Consider the following 21638-nt stretch of genomic DNA (forward strand, 5'->3'; position numbering starts at 1 on the left):
TTTTTTATTTAGCCACATTGAAAACTTGGGATTAGAAGCTTTTTTAAAAACCATGACCACTCAGGAAAAATGAACCCATTGCAATTTTGTCTCTTGCTTTCCATACCATCTTTTATGAACCCATTGCAATTTTGTCTCTTGCTTTCCATACCATCTTTTTTTACTTTCTGAGGTTTTGTAATTATCTGCTCCTTAAGAATTAAATATTTGGATTGAATTCTTTCATCCTTGTTTATAAGGGAATTAGACATCCTTTATTGAGCCCCACCAACCTTTTAAGCCCGTTAAACCTTGGCCAGATTGGTCCCTTTTTTCCCATATTGAGAAGTGGACAAAGTTGTGAACTTTTTAAAACCCTTTTGCATCAAACAGCAATAATGCTTTCCTTTGGGATTCATATCTTTTACGTGTCATCAATACAATGAATATGGTGTATACAAAATCTAAAATGATCACCTCATTAACCACACCCAGTTGCTTCTTAGACACTATGTCTTTCACCTTCTCCTTCTCTTCTTTGAAGTATTTGCTTCAGTTAATGAGCTCCATTCTTTAAGTTGGTTTGCATTTTCTGTACATAAGAAAACATCAATTCTCTTGGGACTGTTGGGCTTTTTATAAGTACCAAGACACACAGATTCTTTTAATTATTTTATAAGTATCAATTCTCTCGGGACTGTTGGTTTATGTGTTTCAGAGTAGTATTTCACTAACTTCCCTTCATTAATGAAATTTGAAAGTTAAAAACTAATTATACTGAACAGAATACTTTCTAAACTTGCTGCTTTTCATTAAATTGTCAAAACTTGCTGCTCTTCACCAATTATTCCATCATTATTCAACTGTTATCCAATTGTTTTATGGGGGTTCATCTTAGAATGTCAAAATCCACATCATCAATATCTTCATCATCTTTTATCAAACGTAGTTTGGGAAAAAAAGTGTGCTTCTGCGAGCTGGAAGCCACATTGAAATGGTCAACTACTACAAAAAATCCTAGAAGACCCTTCTTAGGGTGTTCAAAGTATAATACCCAGGTAACTACATTATTTGTTGCCTAAAATATTTTGCAACTGTATATGTATTAATATAATGTATAGTTCCTGTTATTAATAAATGCATGAAATATTTCTGAGCAAGGCTTACCATATTGTAAGTTTTTCAAGTGGTTGGATGGTAATGAAGTGATTGGGCTACAAGTTCAAGAAAGAATTGATGAACTGTTAAAGAAGGAGAAAGAAGTAGAGAAGATACTTGAGATGCTGGAAAAGAGGGAGATTGAGCTCCGTATGATAGTGGATTGCCTCGAGAGGGTAAGCATGGTGCTGTCCAATAAAAGCGACGAGGTTACGAATAAGGAGTTGGTACTTAACGCATAAGAAGCTAGAAGAAAGGGATTGTGCACGATATTTTGGATTTATTATTGTTTTGTACTTGTACATGCATTTTACCTAGCTAACTATAAGTGAATTCGGGATTGTTGTTAACTAGTTCTTTGTATTTTGTGGAATATTATCCTAGTTATCTAACTGAGATGGAGATGAATGTAATTGAAGTAAAAGCTCAGCTTGTTTCTGCCCAAATGCTTGGTTATATGAAATTGATGGAAGAAAATTGATTGGAAAATGGTGTTGTTTCTTAGTAATTATTTCTTGTAGATTAATGTGATGGAAATTATAGTTAGTTGAGATGTTATTTTTGGAAGGCTGATGAAATATTTTTTTGGATAATATCCTTGTGGAAGCTCTTCCACAAGGAGATGAATGTAATTGAAGTAAAAGCTCAGCTTGTTTCTGCCCAAATGCTTGGTTATATGAAATTGATGGAAGAAACTTGATTGGAAAATGGTGTTGTTTCTTAGTAATTATTTCTTGTAGATTAATGTGATGGAAATTATAGTTAGTTGAGATGTTATTTTTGGAAGGCTGATGAAATATTTTTTTGGATAATATCCTTGTGGAATTGGTCTATTAGCATGATTCCAGGTGCTTCTCTTTTCTAGCAGCAATTTGGTCTATCGATTATAGGCCAAATTGCTGTTAGACAGCACCATGATTCCAGCTGGGCGTCCGAATATCTAGCAGTTGTACCTCAAATAAAAGTGCACAATTGGAGATGTTTAAATGTGCACTTTTCTGGAAGTCTACGTCTACATCATATATATATATATATAGAAAATGGGAGTCCGAATACCTGCTAGAAATACACTATTATCAATTCTCAACACGCTGGAAACACATATTCCCAACACTTGGATACTATATATCCAACTGGACAGAGCAACACTTAGAGAAATATTAGTTCCAAGTAAAAGAAGCACATGCAGAAAATATTAGTTCCAGCACTACTTCTACCATGATTGATCTCTCATTCAATCATAAATAATTAGCAAAAACTAGGGGCCTATTCCGTGATAAACTAAACTCATTCAGCCTTCGAAACTAAACATTATAAACTAAATAAACTCATTCAGCACATAAACTAAACTCTCATTCAGCATATGAGCCATTCTCCAATTTCATTGGAAAAGATCCACAACCATAGTGCCTCAAATAGAGAAAATATACAAAATCCACACATCCAATTAGAGCCAAGTACACATCCAATGTTCGGAATACATTCAATACTAATAAATATTCAAACCACTTGATCAATGCAAATAACAATCCCATCATTCCAACCGTTGTGATTCGCCCAACCCAAACAAATCCAATTGTGATCCATCTAACCCAACTTGCATTTGTAAATAATAAACCAAAATATTAATATTACAAATAAATATTAGTATTAACGTCGAGGATAAAGGCCACAAATCCACTTACGCTTTCTTGACTCTGCATCACGATTTCTCGGGACTGTGTTCCAGTAATGTCTATACCCACACCCGGAATAGCCTGCTGGAAATCAATGGTAAGTATACAACCAAATCAATGAACTTATTAATAAATATAAACTTATTAATATACCTGCATGTCTCCAACATTGGAGAGATCAATCTCAGAAGTGCCAAATAAACTCCTGCATACTTCCGCAACAGGTGTATCTCCTTTCTCCACGACCCGAGTATCTCCTCCATCTCGCTAATTAACAAAAAATATACATTAATAACAAATATGCGAAGTCTTACTAAACCAATTCCACACCCGAATAACAAAAAAGTATGGTACCTCTTTCCGGTTTCCCTTTACCGGTGCTTTCTTCGTCTTTGCTTTGGCTTTTCTCATGTCTATCTCCATCCTGGATGCTCTTCTTAGAGATGGAGGTCTGCCTTTGCCTCGCACAATACGTGGACTGTGTACTTCCCCAGAACACCCGACCGTAGTGTCATTTGCCGAAGGATCCACATTAGAACCAATTTGAGTGAAAGATGGGGGTTCTTCATTGGCACGATACAGCTCAATCATGGCATATAACTTACTTCTCGCATCCTCAGTATGCTTTCTCGAACCAGCTGCATGAGTAATCGTCTGATAACAAATACTTAAAAGACTTGAATATCTATTAGCATCTGGCCGTTGGTCCCCTTCATCATAGCTACTGTGGATTAATATATATCGTCTTTTAATATCCTTCCTTCATCGATCTAAAATGTATATTTCCGGCAAATGTCTAATATCGTTACACCTGAATACAGCCAAGATGTGCCGACACAATATCCCCCTCATCTCAAATAAACCACAAGAGCACTTTGCAACTGCATCATCCTCACTAAAGTCCACAAAATGCCGAACCAACTTAGTGAACTCCTCCAAAGCTACTTCATCCTCAACTATATATGTCTTTACTGCACCATCACTTTTATGTAACTTCGGATTCAAGTCAATGATGCCGTTGACTTGCTGCTGAATTTCCTTGAACTTCGCAATCGTGTACAACTCTTGGAACCTCTTTTCAATCAGAGATCGAGATATGAGGGGGATTGTGACATTAAATGACTGGAAGTTTTATTTTCTTTCTCAATCTTCTTTTTCAACGCGTTATCAAATTGGTCTACAAACTCCTTTAAGTTTGTCCTAGAATGTACATAACCGTCAAAGAATGCATTCATGCTCTCGCTTCGCTGCGTTGTACTCATTCCAGCCCAAAAACACTCCTTCAAATATGCCGGTACCCAATGTTCACACTCAACGTAAAGGCTCTGCAACCACGCATTCTCATGCAAGTTGTAAGTGGTAATCAACTCATCCCAACACTTCTCAAACTCATCAACACGTTGGGTGTCATATACACATTTCATCAAGGCACTTTTCATCCCAGTTTTGTAGGAACCATATGAGCCAAGTTTCTCGGAAACTTTCTTCAGTATATGCCAAAGATAAAATCTGTGCTGGCTATTTGGAAAGACAAGAGCGATTGCATTTTTCATCGCTCTATTTTGATCAGTGATAATTGCTTTCGGAGCGATACCATCCATGCATTGCAACCATGTCTCGAATAACCACACAAATGTCTCAGTATCCTCACTAGAAATCAAGCCGGCTCCCAACAGAATTGACTGCCCATGGTGGTTTACACCAACAAATGGTGCAAAGGGCATCCCATATCGATTTGTTAGGTATGTGGTATCGAATGTCACCACATCGCCGAAATATATGTACACTGCTCTACTACGGGGGTCTGACCAAAAGACGTTCTTTAACCTCCCGTCATCATCTATGTCCATCATATAAAAAAATCCAGGATTTTTATATTGCATCCGTAAGAAATACTGTCGAAGCGCTCCAGCACCACCTGCGCCAAGTCGTAGATGTCTTGCCTTGTCAATATAATTGCGACAATCCTTTTCGAGAAATGGGAGATTCTCGAATCGACCCGCTCCAACAACGAGAGATCCGTAACTCTTACTCGCTCGGATGCCAGCCAAATCATTGGTATCTAGGACCCTTTTTACGGCATCACTAACTTCTCTATTACATCGAAAGAAGCGGGATTTCTTCAGACTGAGGTCATGGTTATGGATATTATGTACTGTCGTCAACCTCAGCACTCCATCTTGCTTTAAGGCATTAATCATTGCCTTACATTCTGTCTTTCCTGTTGCACGTGGCTTGGCAACATTCAACGTCCTATTCCGGGCCTTCCCACCTCGGGCACAACAAAGAGTGACGTATCTAACAGATTCATCTTCTCCCCTATCAATCCATTTTGTCATCACCCCAAACTCGCATTTTTTACCGTATTCCTTATAATAACATAATAGCTCTTCAAGGGAATTAAACTCCATTCCCGACTTTGGCTCCTCAATCGTATCATCATCAACCACTTCGACATTTTGAGATTTCAAGGGACTGCCACTATTAGATTCCGTATGATTTGGTCGTTCCTCAGTACGCCGTTCAACTATAGGAGATCTACAAGGTGCTTCAGATTCCCCACCATCAGCTCTATTATCGAGTTCTGAACCAACTATCTTGCTCGTGGCAGAGCTTGTATTGTTGATAGGAGTCGGAGGTTCCATGATTCCTTGAAATCCATAACCAGAATTCTGCAACAAATTATAAAAGCTCATCAATTAAACTGCTACAATTAAGGCACCTTATTTTTGTAATAGTTGCAAAAAAGACAACTTATTAAGAAAAAATCCGCTACAAGTTATCACTACCTATATGTTGATTGGATATTGGTTACCAGCCGGATATGGTAGAAAAGTTGGTGACCACGTAGGCACTGGTCCAAAGTATCCAGCCATGTAAGGTGGAATGTTTTGCATGGTTGATGGTATGGCCTAACATTATTAGATAAAGTTATTGATATATTTTCAAACAAGAAATATCAACAGTACCAATGTTATTGAAGTGCACAATTATATAACATACATACCTCCGATGGAGGATTTGAGCTAGATGATGGACATGTAGTTGGCTGTTCTTTCTCGTTTCCCATGCTGGGAAAATATAATAGAACTACAACCAGGATTAAGTAATTCAACATAAATATGAACTTCGAATGCTATTTAAAGGCATTTAATCAAATGAACTTTGAATGCTATTTAGCTTATTTGTACTTGCTTAGATTCTTCATAATTACTAGGGGCCAAATCAAAACCATCTTAACTAATTAATACGCGTTAAGTACTAAGGGCCAAATAAACTTATTCTAATTTTTGCTCTACTTCGATTTCAATTCAAAATATGGCCATTCTCATTATTGATGTCATGAACTTGAACAATGAAGAAGTGGGCCTAAGTGTCCGCTTGTAAGATTATGAGGATTTCCTTTTTACTCATAATAATGTAAGCGTGTTCCACTGAATATGGAGGCCAATGATAATTAATGGACATCATCAATTCATGTACATATGTACTATTCCAGAACATGCATGTACATGCAAATACACATATGTATATGAAATGAATTGAAATCCAAACAAACCCCAGCTCTCCCAGTCTTAACTCGCCAGTCTTACCAATGCTCAAAATTTATCATAACCCACTCTAAAAAAAATGCTCAAAATTTATCATAACCCACTCTAAAAAAAATGCTCAAAATTTTTTATTTTTATTTTGAGAATTCAATTTGAAAATAATAGAGTAAGAAACATAAAATGAGAGCTACAAGTTCAATTACAGGCCCTATTGGACATTCTCAGATTTTCTTGTTTAGGTGCGGGATGCATGTAATCTTTTGACTAGAGCAGGCTTCAACCTTCTAGGTGTTGATGTTGATGAACATATTGTTAAATATCCAAGTGGTAATTATTTTCCTTTCTCATCTTTTGATGTATGTTTTCATGATAAGAACAAAAGGTTATTGTTGGTTTGCCAATTCAGTAGTCTAGATACTGGTGTTCACCAAAATACCTCTCATTTGATATGAGCCACAAGTGTCAAATTCATTACAGAGCCTCAAAAACGTTACAAATTAATCACAGAGCCTCAAACCTCCGTGACCCACAAATTCATTACAAATTCTAAGGAAAAGTCTAACAATAATGCTAGATACATCCCCGGTTAAAGTGCAGTTTACTGAATGAGCCTTCTCCTTCCTGAATCAAACGCAAGTACCAAAAAAATAAACCCAAGCTACTGAAAATACCCAAAAAAACCCACTACTAAGCAATAGAAAATGCCCAAAAACAAATAAAAACAAAGTTTAACACAGGAGAACAAATAAACAAACCAGAAAATGTGTAACAACAACTAAAAACCAGTTAAAACCGTTCTCTTACCCACAAATGCAGATGAAACAACAAGTTAAAAACCAGTTCTACCTCCTCGGCAACGTCTCTGCTTGGGGTTTTCAAATCCTGCACAGTTTTCTTCACCGTTCTCTTACTTACTCACAAATACAGATAACTGCATAGAGGAATGAAGGGTTCAGCTCGTCGGCGATGGGAGCTTCCGGTTCGGCGATGGGAGCTTCCGATTTGGCCTCTGCCCGCTTCTCTTCAAAATCACCTCAAAAATATTCCTCCCGCGTTCTCTGCTTTCTTCAGCCTTTTTCTCTTCTTTTTTTTTTTTTTTCCGCAGCTGATGTGGCAGTTGCCACGTCAGTCACGGGGACGCGGCGGGGTTACACCCCGGTGGTATGTAGCATTGTTGAATGTTAAAATCATAATATCTATAAAAATTATAAAACTAATTATAAGTCCAAAATCATATTCCAAATAATAAAAATATCAAAATTAAAATTCTAAAAATGTTACTTTTAGGTATAAGGGTATAATTGTAACTTTAACTTTCTTAATAGGTCATAACGGATTATAATGTGTCAAAACGGATTGATCTGTTAAACAATCGTGAGGCAAAGTTGCTAGGGTGATCCTTCCCTCATAGTCAGATCTAATTCTTCATCAAACTGATAGAGAAAGGTACGTATTTATTTATCACTACTTATTATTATAGATCATATAAAATCGAAAATCCATTTATTAATGTTCGTGTTAAAATATTTAACATGTGGTATCAGAGCTTTAGATTGTAGATTTTTTATGATCTCGATAAAATACAGTATATAAATATCTATTTGACTAATTTTATATATATAACCTCCATGCATTTCTCGATTTTTATCATGTTGTAGTTGAGTATCTTTTTAGTCTGAGAAATAAATTTGCAATGGTGTTTAGGAATTTCAAATGATTATTCCAATTATTACATATTCATAATATTATTATTGTACATGTGTATTGATATTATTGAAACTACACGTTGAAATGTATTTTGAATGTTTTTAGACTTAGAACTGTACTTGGGGTTTATTTTTCTCTTTATTATTATTATTATTATTATTATTATTATTTTCCTTGTATTGTGTTATCTTGAGAAAGAGACAAAACAAAATTGTAATGAGGAGTCTTTGATAGAGACAACCTACCTAGCCAGGCCATTAGAGTTGCTTATGTGGTCTAGCATGGTTTGCCCACAAGTTACTTTGCATGGCCTTGTCTTTGCGCACAGCAGAAGGTTTGTTAATGTTGTTGGTGATTTAGTGTGGGTTGGATGCCAATGCATCTGACAGGGTGTGGCTTTACCATTGCGCCAAACGAAAGGAAGTTTTACACGAGGTGCAGCATTGCATGTTGAGGAAAGAAGAAAAGAAATTGAAGTGTGGTTCTGTGCACCATTATGGGAAAACTAAAGGCACCGTGGTGCTTGGTGCGGCACTGCATCTGAGGAAAAATATTGGTGCGGCGCTGCTTATTGAAGGAATAGAGCAAGCTTCCTTTAGGTTTTCTGATAATAGACTAAAGGCTTGAGCTGTGGGCTTTGACCCAGCCAAGTCATTAAAACTGAAATATGTTGTAAATAAGTAAAGCTATGGGCTGTGGGTCAACTTGGCTTGGCCCAATCCAAGACAAAAGAAAACAAACGGGCCAATGGGCCACTGATGTGGCCCAACCCAATAAAAGAACAAAAAAAAGAGAGAGGAAGGAACGGGCTTGTACAGTAAATCTGGCCCAAGTCAACAAATCCAGTTGACTTGGGTCTCGGTCTAGTTCAGACCCGGACCGATCAGATTAAAATATTATTATTTTAATATCATTATTTAAAAAAAAAAAACTGAAATTGTATTTTCTTTTATGTGCATGTCCTTATTATTAAATACATGTATGAATTGTTTATTTTGGTTCTTATTATCATGCCATACATATATAAATATATATTTTATCTAATATGGAGCAAATGATCCACATTAAAATTAAAGAAAAGATTAATTACCCAAAGGTACATGACTTTCTTAAATTTTGGTGAAAAATCATTAAATTCCATATTAAGGTAGATATGATGGAGTGAATAATTTTGTGTGTCAAGATCTACTTCTAAAGGAGAGTCTTGATGACACTACTAGTTCATCCATTAAAGAAAGGTTGGAGGGAACACTTTGTATGTTAGAGTTTACTTCAAAGGAGAATTCTGATGATACAGCTAGTTCATCCACAGAATTTAATATTGGAGGGAACACTTTGTATGTTAGAGTTTACTCCTAGAGGAGAATTTTGATGATACAACTAGTTCATCCTTCAATGACACTATTAGTTCATTCATAATAGTTTAAATTCTTGATAATGCATGGTTTAAATTTTGAAATTAAAACTGGAGGGAACATTTTGTGCATTGGGATCCATTTCTAAAATGAAGGATTTCAATGACACTATTAGTTTATCCATAATGGTTTAAATTCTGTTATTGTTTATAAGTGTCGAACTCAAAGTATTAAAGTGATTAAAATATTTTTCTTGCAGTAAGTATATGAATATCATTACAAGTTTCATGTATAGAATGGACTCTAATATAGAGAAATATGAGCATATCAAATTTACACTAAGAGTTTTTTATGTTTAAACATCAATTATCATTGAGAATAGTGATAAAGATCAGAAAAGTATAATGTTTAACTACTTACATATTAAACTATATGGATTTTTTTTTTGTACATAATGGTTTATTTTAAAGGCATTATTATTTCATTAAAATAATGAGATATGAACAAGTTAGTAGCATGGTTGTTAGCTAGATACAAATTTATTTTGCTAATTTGTATGAAAAATCATTTGTATCGTTTGGGAAAGTGAGAAAATAATTGTAATGAAAATAAAAGAATTGTGTCAATTGAAATTTGAAAGAAATAGTAACACATGAAGGTTTAAGTGCCCTAAGCATAAGACATGATTCAAAAGGAAGGGTAAACTAAATAAGTTTCGAATCAGATCTTATACATGTTTATGCATTCTTTTTAGATTAAATCCAAGTACAAATGTTTAAATTTCAATTTGTTTCAATATGTCACTTATGTTGGTTTCATTTTTTCTTTCCAATAAAGTTGTATTTGTCATGCCTTCATAATAATTTTTTTTTTCTTTTTCTCACTCATGAGATATGTACTAGAACCAAAAGAAAAATGATTTATGAAAAACTTTTACAATTTTTGACATAAAATTTGAAACATAATTTGTAGTATAAAAGTTTGGAGAATATCTTCAAGAAAAGTTAAAGAGATTAGTAAATAAAATATTTTCCGCATTTAGGTTTTCTAATCTCAGGATGTGTGTTGATTTGTATAAAAGGAAAATAAATCAAACATATCAATAAAAGATGCCACAAGAAATGGAGATTTTCTTAAGATAATGCATATAGACACATGTAAATCTTTTTTCCTATAATATTTGATATAAGTATTTCATTACTTTTATAGATGATTTTCATTATATGAATGTATCTATCTCCTACATGAGAAGTCTCAAACCATTAGTAATTCTTATAATACTTCTCATGGGGAGGAATTGTAGTTAGATAGAAATATGAAAATCATTGAATTGGATTGAAATAGTGTCATGAAAAATATTAAGAGTTGGGCTATAATGGTTTAGAACTTATATTGTGTTTTTAGCCTTAATGATTTATTTTTTTTTTATTTATGAATTGTTTTAAGGCATATTCATATATGGGTAGTCAAATTAAAGTAATAATTTATAACTCAAATAAAAGGTTGATGAATCTTATAATAGTTATTGGGTACATTATTATTATTGATTACTTAAAGAGATTCAATGATCTAGGCTATATTGTTTTTACTTATGGTTTGAATTTTGAGAAAATTGAAACATCAAATTTCTTATGGTTGGCAAAATCAGTCGGAGTATGGAAATTAGAAATGTGAGTGTTGTGAAGTGCATTCCCGTACCTTTTGAAAATTTTGTAGTTTTATTTTATGATTATCTTAATGATAATATGGAACAACAAGCAAATGATCATTCAACTCATCAAAGAGACACCACTAAAGAATTGGTCATAGAGACATCAGAATAGGTAAGCTCATGCAATTTTCTTGATTTGCTATTTGCTTGAGTTTTGTTGTGTATCTTCAAAATTTGAATGTGATATAAAAATAAATAAAAGTTTACATATGTTTTTACAAATTATAGAAATAAGTGATTCTATAAAAGATTGATGCATAAAAGAGTGATTGAAATCCATGGATCTATCTAAAGCATGCAATTTTGTCTAAATTATCTGAAATGTATGAAAAGTCGAATGGAAATGTATTTTGGAGACAAAATCTTGATTTCAAAGGCAATGTTGAACGATATAAAGTTAGATTTGTAATTAAGAATTTCACTCATAAATTAGCATTGATTAGAGAATTTTTTTTTTTTTTTTTGGTTAAATCTAAAAGAACTTATTGAGAATTACTATGACATTAGTAACTCATTATGGTCTAGCGTTACATCAAATAAATGTGAAAACACTTGTAAAGTAAAAGTCTGAAATCTACAAGAAACGAATAAAAGGATTACCTAGAAAAGGTAACAGTTTTTTGAATCTTTGTACATGAAATTTGATAATACCAATATTGTTTTGGTTTAAGAAAAATATTTATTGTTAATAAATATACCAGTAATTTAGTGGGAGTATATTTGTATTTTGGTCATTATATATATGACCTTTTGGCAAGTATGAGTCATCGTTAGTAGTATGACATTAAAATTACGTATTTAAATGGAATTTATGAATGAGACATTGAGATTGAATTTAATACTAAGATGATGACTATTGGGATTGTCTCAGTATAGCTGCATAAAGTTTGGAAAGATTTTGCATGAAAAATTACTGGTAAATAGATACATTAAAAATAAATGTGACATGCTCAGTATTTACAGTGATCTCGAATTGATTAGGCTGTTAAATAAATTTGTATAAGATGGTTATAAAGAACTTGATGGTTGCACAAATTTGTATACAGCTGAACATCGGTTTATCATTAACATCCTTGGTTGTTGCTAAAGTAACCTAACGACACTTAACCCAAAAGATGTGAAAAGAATACAATGTTATTTGCAAGAAATTAAATATTATATTATTGTCTTAAAAAAAACTAATATTCTTAAGGTAACTGAATATTCAGGCCCCATTTTATGGGATTACTCTAATTATAAAAAATACAATTATGGTTATGTATTTTGATATCTAGTAGAGTTATTTATGGAAAAATATGAGGTAAATCTTTTACTGCTTCATGTGCAATAGGGACTGAGTTTGTGGTATGTTTTGAGGCCACAGTTTATAGTATCTGACTGAGAAAATTTATCTTAGGATTTGGAATTGTCGACTTATAGCCAAGCTGCTAAGAATGTATGGCATAATTACTCAGATTAATTTTTTTCCGAATGATAAGTATTTAATTTCAAATACCTAAGTATCAAGGATGAAGTACAGAAATAAACAATGTCTATAGAACATATTAGTACTATGCTTATGATAGCAGACCCATTAACAAAGGGTCTAGTAGCGAAGCAGTTTAAAGAGTATGTTGACAGAATGGATCTTATGATGTAAACATGTTATTGAGCTCGTAGATGTTTTATTTTATTTTGGACACTTAATGATAACTATTATGGTTGTTTTATTTCTATTTTCTTGTCTTTTCACTTATTTGTACATTGAATAGTTTGGAAGAATGATGACAAGATAATGTCTGCAATAGACATGAATTGAAACTCAAGGCATCACGATATTAGACTTAATTATCCCAATTAAAGATCGTGTTAAATTGGTTACTGGTGTTGTGGTACATGGAAGGAAATTTGTTGATTATATAATAGAGGATCGTTATGACTCGCATCGATAGTTGATTTGATATTGATATTACAGAACTCATGTAATGTACTTTGAACTATGAAAGTTTCAAGAAATGAATTTGCGCAGTATGGTTGATTTCCTGTAATAAACCCATGAATAGAAAATATTATTTTATGGGTGTATGGGCCAAGTGGGAGAATGTAAGAGTTTTATTTAAACTCTATGTCCTACACACCCATCTTAATAGAGTTTGAAATAGTTCAAACTTATCAGATAAAAGATGAGTGATAATGGGATAAGAAAATTCTTAAGAAATAAGATTAAAACTCTATATTTCTAATTATAGTCAGATACAAACCCTGAGATTTCTTGATGGTCAGAAATCTATAAATAGCACTGAGGAGTTAAAGAGTTCTCACCTATAACATAAGAGTGCCTTTTGCTATCATGAGACACTTATAAGGTAAAATTGTTAAGGTGATCATTCATTCACAGTCAAATATAATTTTTTATCAAACTAATGAAGAAAGTTACGTATTTATTTATCACTATTTATTATTATAAATCATATAAAATCGAAAATTTATTTATTAATATTTATGTTAAAATATTTAACACTTGGCACTGATCTACGAGAGCTGCCTTCACAATGTATCCGATCTGTGAGTTAAAGTACACAAGCCACAATGTATCCGATCTGAGCGTTGAAAGTACACAAGCCAGGGAATCACAAATGTCCCTAACCGGCCGGTCATGCACGTATTTATAACCTGCATGGATTATAATGCATGGGCAAGCGTGCCATGTCAGAGTTAATTGTCACGAGGTTTTGTTTGTATTTGTGTATTATAAATATTAATCGCTCGATATCTTAAATCAGAAACTAAAATTTAATTATTTTCAAAAGAAGCGCATATAGATATAAACAAGGAATGCCGAACAAAACGATACCCCATCCAAGAACAAGACTCTAGATCAGAAAACATACAAGTCTTGTATTAATTTCTTGCGGAAAGTAATATTGAAACCTAATTCAGGAGATTCCAAAATCCTTCGCTTCTAGCTAAGAGAGCAGTTAGGGAAGATTGATTTAACTTTGGCTGAATTTCATTGTTTTTCTTCCCATTCTTCTTCTGTTTGCATGCATTCTACCTATCTACTTGCAGCTAGCTAGCTGCTTGTTTGTTTTCTTTAGGTTATCTAATAATTATTAATTGGTTTGTATATATGATCATCATCATCATCATGTGCAAACTAGGACAAAGAGATTAATATTTGATGTGTCTTGAGATTTTGATCAAACAAAAGCTAGCTAGCGTATTTAACTCTGACTTCCCCTGATCTACATGATTAATTAATCCTATACAAACCTCAAATTTATACCTAAAAAATCAAAGAAAAGATCATAATTAAGTAAACTCAGTAATTATAAATTAAGGATGTACGTTGATCGTTGCTTGCTTGATTGCTTCAACATACAGAACGTACGGATCGATATTCTAATTACATATATGTATTAACAAAGTCGACATAAAAATGTATAAGCGGATAGGAATTAATTACCACCTTCGCACATGTTAATCCGAAGATTGATATGGATCTTAATTTTAATTAGGTGATAAGCCTAAAAAAAAAAAAAATCTACCATTAAGTACTACTGTTGTTCAGAATTCATTCCAACCAATTATTTAAGTAAAAAGAAGAAAGATGGATGATGTGATTTGTCATAATCAGTAAAAGATCAAAGTGATGGATCATGAAGGTAGAAGGTTGGATGTATGCTATATAACAATGAATATATATATATATATATTTATATGTAGGCTATAAATGGAAGTGATGAAAACTCAATGGAAATGGCTTAGCCAGCTGTTAGATAGGCAAACTTGACAACAAAAAAGTACTACAAATGAAAGTCTTCGGGGGAGTGAGTGAAAATGTGAAAATCTTTGCGAACTTTACGGGTTTCTTCTTGTAATCTTTCAATTATGAAATTCTGATCGGCAAGAATAGGGAACAGTGCCATCTCAGACCAGATGTGTCCAACACATTACAAAACAACTCCCCATGACGCATGCATGAATGCAGTACTGCTACTCACTACTCTAAAATACACAAGCTTTTGTAAATCTAATGGCAATTCAGACCCCACTCATGTCTTTGTGATATTATATATAATTATATATATGCTTCATCGCTCTGTTTTCAAAGTTCAAACTACGTAATTGGGGAGGCGAGTCGGTGGGTTTTCCTTTCTGGGCCATACTTCTACAGTTCAACTCCATGAGACAAACCACTTGGGTACGTAAACTGCGCTCCTGACCATTTTCAATCAAAGCCCTTACTTTGGTTTGGTTTGGTGGTGACCCGTGCGCCCGACACATTATTTTCTTTTTTTCCTTCCCTTTTTCAGATTATTAAATTGTGATTTGGTCTACTTTAACTTCTACAAGTCTCCCAGGCGATACAAAAAGTTTTCGTAATCTGATGCGATGGGTTTTTTTATCTATTACTTACGTATATATGTGTGTGTGTGTTAAAAGAAGTCACGGACTTCGACTCACGAGTAAATTACAATTTATGGTAAGCACAGAAAGCTGGAGATCGACTAGCTAAAATATTCAAGAGTTAATTAATTAGGAGGTCTAGAACTATCTACTAGATCTTTACCTTGTGATCGACATGATTAATTAATGCAAACTGCTTAATTAATTGATTGGTGTAAAGAATTAGCTAGTCTTTCCCAGTTAAATTATAAGATAAAACAAATCATATGAATATTGGAGGTGGAGTGTTTTACTCATAATTAGAGAATGTTTATTGCTTTAACTTTAAACATGATATATATATATATATATATATAGAGAGAGAGAGAGAGAGAGAGAGAGAGAGAGAGAGAGAGAGAGAGAGAGAGAGAGAGAGAGATTTCATGGTCATAGTGTATCATGAGCTAGCTAGCTGCAGGGCCTTAAATTTGGAAAGCATAGAATTATTAAATATCTAGTTCTCGATCTTTACATAAAAATAGATATATAGATATTATACATTGGTCCACCTCCTTATTGTAAAGAATACAAAATAGACTTTGCAGATCGAAGATGATCCATGCACAGACAGCCAAACTAAAAATCATTCACATTTCACACCCCCAAGTCAGTGATTTATAGTATCAGAATGGCCCTAAAACGAGAGTCCTTGGAAAGATGCAAACAAGAGCAAAAACCAAAGCAATAAAAAACAACAACCAACAAATCCGCTCAACTCAGAAAACAATATTTGAAAACAACAAAAGGAAGAAGCAAACATTGGTTGCAGTTCTTTGCCTTGGACCTTTTCATTTGGCCCCTTCTCTCCCCACGATGCCCACACTGCCACATGACAACTCCACCCCCCCTAGCCTCCCTTCTATCTTATTAATTCTTCTTATTATTACTAGTCTTTCTTTTTTTCTTTTTTATTTGTATATATATCAACTAAACAAATTAATGAAAACAACTAAGAGAACTAATTCTTTTTTCCTTTGAAAAGCTCATGATCTCCTCTATATGTCGTCGTTGATTCAACTGATCATTGAGAGAAATATAAAAGAAAATTTAACACTCTCTATCTCTCTTTAATTCTCTCAAGTCAAATCTTTTAAGCCTTTTAAGCCAGTTTACTCTTACAAAGTTCAAACAGAACCTTGAACATAACGTACGCTCTGGCACTCTCCTATATAACATTACTCTCTCACAGGATTCACTACTCTCTCTCTCTCTGTCACACACACACACCCAGAACTCCAATCTAGCCAGCTAGCTAGCTCTCTTATTCATGTTAACGATGCGGCACCAACCTCGACCCTCACCACGGCCACACGAAGCCATGCAGCGGAAGAAAGCAGAAGCTGATCATAGAGAGAAAAAACCCAAGTTCTGCATCAACGACCATATAGACATCCTAATAGAGATCCTCAAGCGCCTGGACGGGCCGTCCCTCGGCGTCGCTTCCAGCGTCTGCCGCCTCTGGTGCACCATTGCCCGCAGTGACTCCATCTGGGAGCACCTCTGCTTCCGCCACGTCTCCTCCCCACCCCCATCATCCCTGCGAACCATCGTAGTCGCTCTCGGAGGTTACAAGCAGCTCTACATGGTGTGCGTCCGACCCGTCCTGAGTCGTCTCCTCCACTCGGACCTGGTCAGGAGCCGTGTCTGGACACGTGACGAGGTGCAACTCTCCCTCTCTTTGTTTTGCGTCGATTACTATGAAAGAAGACTGCTCGGTGATACCTCCCCATCGTCGCTCATGTTCCTCTGCAAGCCCGTGAACGTCTGACCAAGGATCCATCATTAATCAATCAAAATAATAGTAATAAATAAATGGAAATATTTGTTATATTAATTATTTTTATTTCGATTTTCACTATATATATTCATTATTTAGAAAAAACGATATTGTTTTCTTAATTATATACGTTTGTTATTAAGTATGTTGATCTTCTATGGAGGAAAATTATTTGGAGATGTAAGAAATAAATGTATATGGTCGGTCATGTGGACGGTAGTGAAAATATAGAAGCTAATTAGCTGGTGAGCCCTAGCCGGTATGTCGATGGTCAAGGTACTTGACCAGAGTGCCATTACTACTACTGGCCGGCGGTAAAATTCTCTTTCTCTTGCCTTTTGTCTCTATTTAGACTAGAGTCAGCATCATAAACTTTGTCTCAGCCGGCCACTTAGTTGGTCCCATATAATTGATATAAAATAAAATGAAATGATCTATTTTCTCCAAATTTCTTTGGTTATAAAGCATGCGTGCAGGACTAGCTAAGCAGATGAATGAGTCGGTGTCACGCTCAGTACTGATCACGCGTACTTATATGCATGCATCTCCATCGACTGATCATTATGTTAAACCCCCGGCCTCCCAGTTTATGAGTATATATATATATATACACTAGGTCGGAGTAACATATAAATATGTATATTTAGTTTGATAAAATAAAATTTTTAATAAAAAAAATATATGATTTTTTACAAAATAAAAAAAAAATTAATGTATAAAAAAAGTAAATTTTAGAAAATATCTTTAAATAATAATATGTTAGTAAAGTATAAATATATTCTGTCCGAATGTCAGAATAGTAAATTTACGTATGTAGTTCAATTACATTTTAGTTTAAAATCAAATATACAACATTATATATATACCTGCATTATGTACGTTTGGATTATTTTTTTCTCTCGTCTTCTTTCTCTAGCCTGTTTGTTTATGTTTTTCTTTTTCTTTCTACAAATGTAAATAGATACTATATAAAGATGAAAGGTTATAAAGCAGGAAAATTGTTTACTAACACGTAAGTAGCTTTTATTTTTCCTCATTTTCTTTTTTTAATTTTCTTTTGAGATATGGGAACTATTTTAATAATATCATTAGCTAGCAAAACTTTTTCTTGAGTTTAAAAGTTGTTGTACTCTTATATAACACAAGTCTTTGACCAGTTTGATAAGAAGGTCGTGCAACCCGATGGCCCAAAAGAAATAGAGAGAAGATTGCCAGTTGATAGAGAGAGAGAGAGAGAGATAAAATTGGACCGAGTTTGAAGCTGAATGCATGAGTTCTACTATTAATGTGACAAAATACATGGATTAATTAAATTCAAATTTTTAGTTAAAAAAATTAACAAACTTTGTAATGCGTATCTAATTTGACGGTCTATAATTGTGAATGCAGAAAACATGTATGCTTATGCTTATGTCAAAAGCAGCCTAAGGGATGTAAATAATTATATTAATAGTAGATATTGTCATGAGATGAGATTCAATGAAAGAAATTTGGTGCTGCAAATGCACGTGAAAGATAGGTGGTGTAAGTCCTCTCTAGACAGATCAACAAAAGTACCTCAAAGGTAAAAATATAACTACATAATATAAACAAGAAAATTATTATTTATTACTGTTCATATGGGATAAACACTTATTATAATAGATAGATATAGCTGCACGCATAGCATTTGATAGTACCCAAAAAAAAAAGTGTACATGCATACAGCTTGATCATATGATATATATTTTCCTCATGGATATACACAATCGAGAGAAATATCATGCATATACTACAACATTTTCTGCTTATTTTCGCGAAAACTTATGGTGGCAATAACTATAACTTTTGCTACAAATGACTATAAAGCCATAGAAAAGTATTGCCATATGTTTGCAGATAATAAATTGCCAATTTAGCCACTACTTTTGGCAATTTGAACTTTTGACGATTATACCTATATATCTTGGCAAATTGTGCCGTTGCCATAAGTCATTTATATTGTCACAAATAAGGCAAACATAACCTCCCAACCTCGAGCATTTAACTCAATTCCCAAAAAACAGGTTGGCCACTAATATGCTATGTCCTCAATTGATAACTTGGCTATTGATTAAAGACTACACATATATATTGTAGCAACTATATTTTATCGAGAACTTATGCTGACAAAATATAGATATATTGGCAACTTTGATTTGCCAATATAACTCAATTACTATGAGTTTCGAAAAGTTCAGACTGACAATTTTGCATCTTTTGGCACAACTACAAATCTATGTAATAGGTTTGTATTGGCAATTAAGTTTTCTGAGAAAAACTTTATAGCAAAAACGTTGGCTCATCCAGTCTGCCTTTTTTGGCTACCTATATTCTCCAGACTTATCACTTGTTGGCAATAAACCAAGTACCAATAATAACTATTATTGGCCATTATTTTCTTGGATTTTGCTCAATGTATGCAAACCCATCATGCACACACACACACACATATATATATATATAAACCGAACAAGACTAGCTACGTGCATTATATTGGCCGCCATTGAAGCGTGCTAATGATGCATTGTTGCCAGAAATAATTATTTTCTATAAAACTCAACATGCTGTATAAAGTAATTGGACATTATTTAGGCGATGCAACTTAATTAATTGCTTTTCAACCTAATTAATTGCTTTTCAACCTACGTACCTTAATTTCCTATATATACCTTACCATTTGTCAACCGGTACACAATTGCATGCCCCATATATGATCTGTAATTTATATAATTATATTCAACACATGACCTAAACCATAACTGCATCCATAAATTAATGCTCAATAAGTATATAAAATATATAAATGCTTCCCATGCATGTTGCAATTGAAAATACCGAAGTTAGCATACTATTATTTTCAACATTTGTGCGCTCAGCGGTATAAAACCAAAACAGAGAACATGCATGGGAAGTTTTATACACCAACTGGCTGATTTTCCCCTGAGCCGCTGTACCTTTCCATATTATTAAAGTTAAATCAAACATACAGATCAGAATGTGATTCCCATGGCAAATGTATCAAACAATCGCCCAGTAAAGATGATCATCTATTACTTATATCACTTAGTTCTCCATATCCATACAATTTCCATCCAAATGCACCCTGTTCAGTTAGTTAATATCCAGCCAACATAAACCACATTTGTCATAACACTTGGTAACATATCACATAATCATCAATTCTAGTCTCATTAATTACATGATGATGCCAACCATGACATCCTGTTCAAGCTGACATGCCCAGCCAATATACAAGTTCTATGAGTCCCATTTCTATGTCCCAAAACAAATTCCATGACATATCAATAACATATATTGATGCAAGGGTAGCCTCATGCTGTCTTCATTTCAACATTTCCTTCAAAGCTCCTCCTGCTGCCAGGCTGCATACTCCCAGCACATATATCCTGGCATATAGTCATGCCAATCCATTTTTGTGGCAAGAGTTAGTTCCAATAAGCTGGTGAGCTGATAAATTAGCCCTAGAATGACAATAGTATGACACTTACAAACTGTCATAACCTCCAACCTAGATCAGAGGTTGAAGGTGTTAGAGATCGATCATTTTGGGTGTTAATGAGAGCATATTTTGGCAATATGCATTAAATGTGTGATCTGGTCATGTTTATGAGCTATTTTCTAAACAGTGATTTCAGAGGTCTAGATTTTAATATAATCTAAATTCTTTGAATGAATTCTTCAATAGATTTAGATTTTTTCATCTATTGAATTGATTTTAACTTTTTTAAATGAGTTTTCAAATTGATTATGAATTTAAAAGATTTCATTCTCATGGATTCATATCGGAGGGTGGGGTCGATCGATTGTGTTAGTAAAAGCAGAGGTCGGCCAGGACGCCAATGACAATGACAATTTTTTTATTTTTTATTTTGGATGTAGATCAAAACCAAATTTCCGAGTATTAATCCATAGACCTGGATTCATGAGAAAGGGGAATTGAAGTTTAGACTAGGAGTATATATATATATATATATATATATTGAAACATCAGTAATGCAACCATATACGCATGGTACTAACTAGCTAGCTCGATCGCACAAGTGCATGCAGCATGGTTGCTGACTGGATCGAGCGGGTATGCATAAAACGTATCCTAATTCTATATTTGATTATAGCGTGATATGTGTGGGCGCATATATGCCACATTAACGTACGTTTTCTGTGACTGATCAACTGATCATATATATATATATATATATATAATCTGTGAAACTAATTTTTCAATCTCATGATGCATGGCCGGTTAATTAATTA

At 33.9% G+C, this 21638-nt stretch overlaps 2 protein-coding genes across 2 annotated transcripts; one reads left to right on the top strand and one right to left on the bottom strand.

The window, feature by feature from the left end:
- Positions 1 to 2014: 2014 nt before the first annotated feature.
- LOC122306560 (protein FAR1-RELATED SEQUENCE 5-like) lies at positions 2015 to 5883 on the bottom strand. The gene is made up of 7 exons (XM_043118981.1): positions 5821 to 5883; positions 4112 to 5485; positions 3633 to 3887; positions 3168 to 3467; positions 2967 to 3080; positions 2823 to 2897; positions 2015 to 2077 (listed from the first exon to the last, which is right to left on the bottom strand). The coding sequence occupies exons 1-7, from the start codon at positions 5881 to 5883 to the stop codon at positions 2015 to 2017; spliced, it is 2244 nt and encodes a 747-aa protein (XP_042974915.1).
- Positions 5884 to 16561: 10678 nt separating this feature from the next.
- Positions 16562 to 17790, top strand: LOC122307041 (F-box protein SNE-like). Its single transcript, XM_043119648.1, has one exon. It carries the CDS (start codon positions 16833 to 16835, stop codon positions 17331 to 17333), a length of 501 nt encoding a protein of 166 aa, XP_042975582.1. The 5' UTR covers positions 16562 to 16832; the 3' UTR covers positions 17334 to 17790.
- Positions 17791 to 21638: the final 3848 nt, after the last annotated feature.

This window comes from Carya illinoinensis, chromosome 4 (genome assembly GCF_018687715.1).
Source record: "Carya illinoinensis cultivar Pawnee chromosome 4, C.illinoinensisPawnee_v1, whole genome shotgun sequence".
Taxonomy (NCBI): domain Eukaryota; kingdom Viridiplantae; phylum Streptophyta; class Magnoliopsida; order Fagales; family Juglandaceae; genus Carya; species Carya illinoinensis.

Bases quoted from the DNA above. Each gene is read 5' to 3' on its own strand.
- LOC122307041 (XM_043119648.1), top strand. From the start codon at position 16,833: ATGTTAACGATGCGGCACCAACCTCGACCCTCACCACGGCCACACGAA.
- LOC122306560 (XM_043118981.1), bottom strand. From the start codon at position 5,883: ATGGGAAACGAGAAAGAACAGCCAACTACATGTCCATCATCTAGCTCA. The intron at 3,468-3,632 runs GTATTCAGGTGT...ATTTGTTATCAG, and splicing joins TGTGTCGGCACATCTTGGCT to ACGATTACTCATGCAGCTGG. The intron at 2,078-2,822 runs GTAAGTGGATTT...TACAACTGCTAG, and splicing joins TGATGCAGAGTCAAGAAAGC to ATATTCGGACGCCCAGCTGG.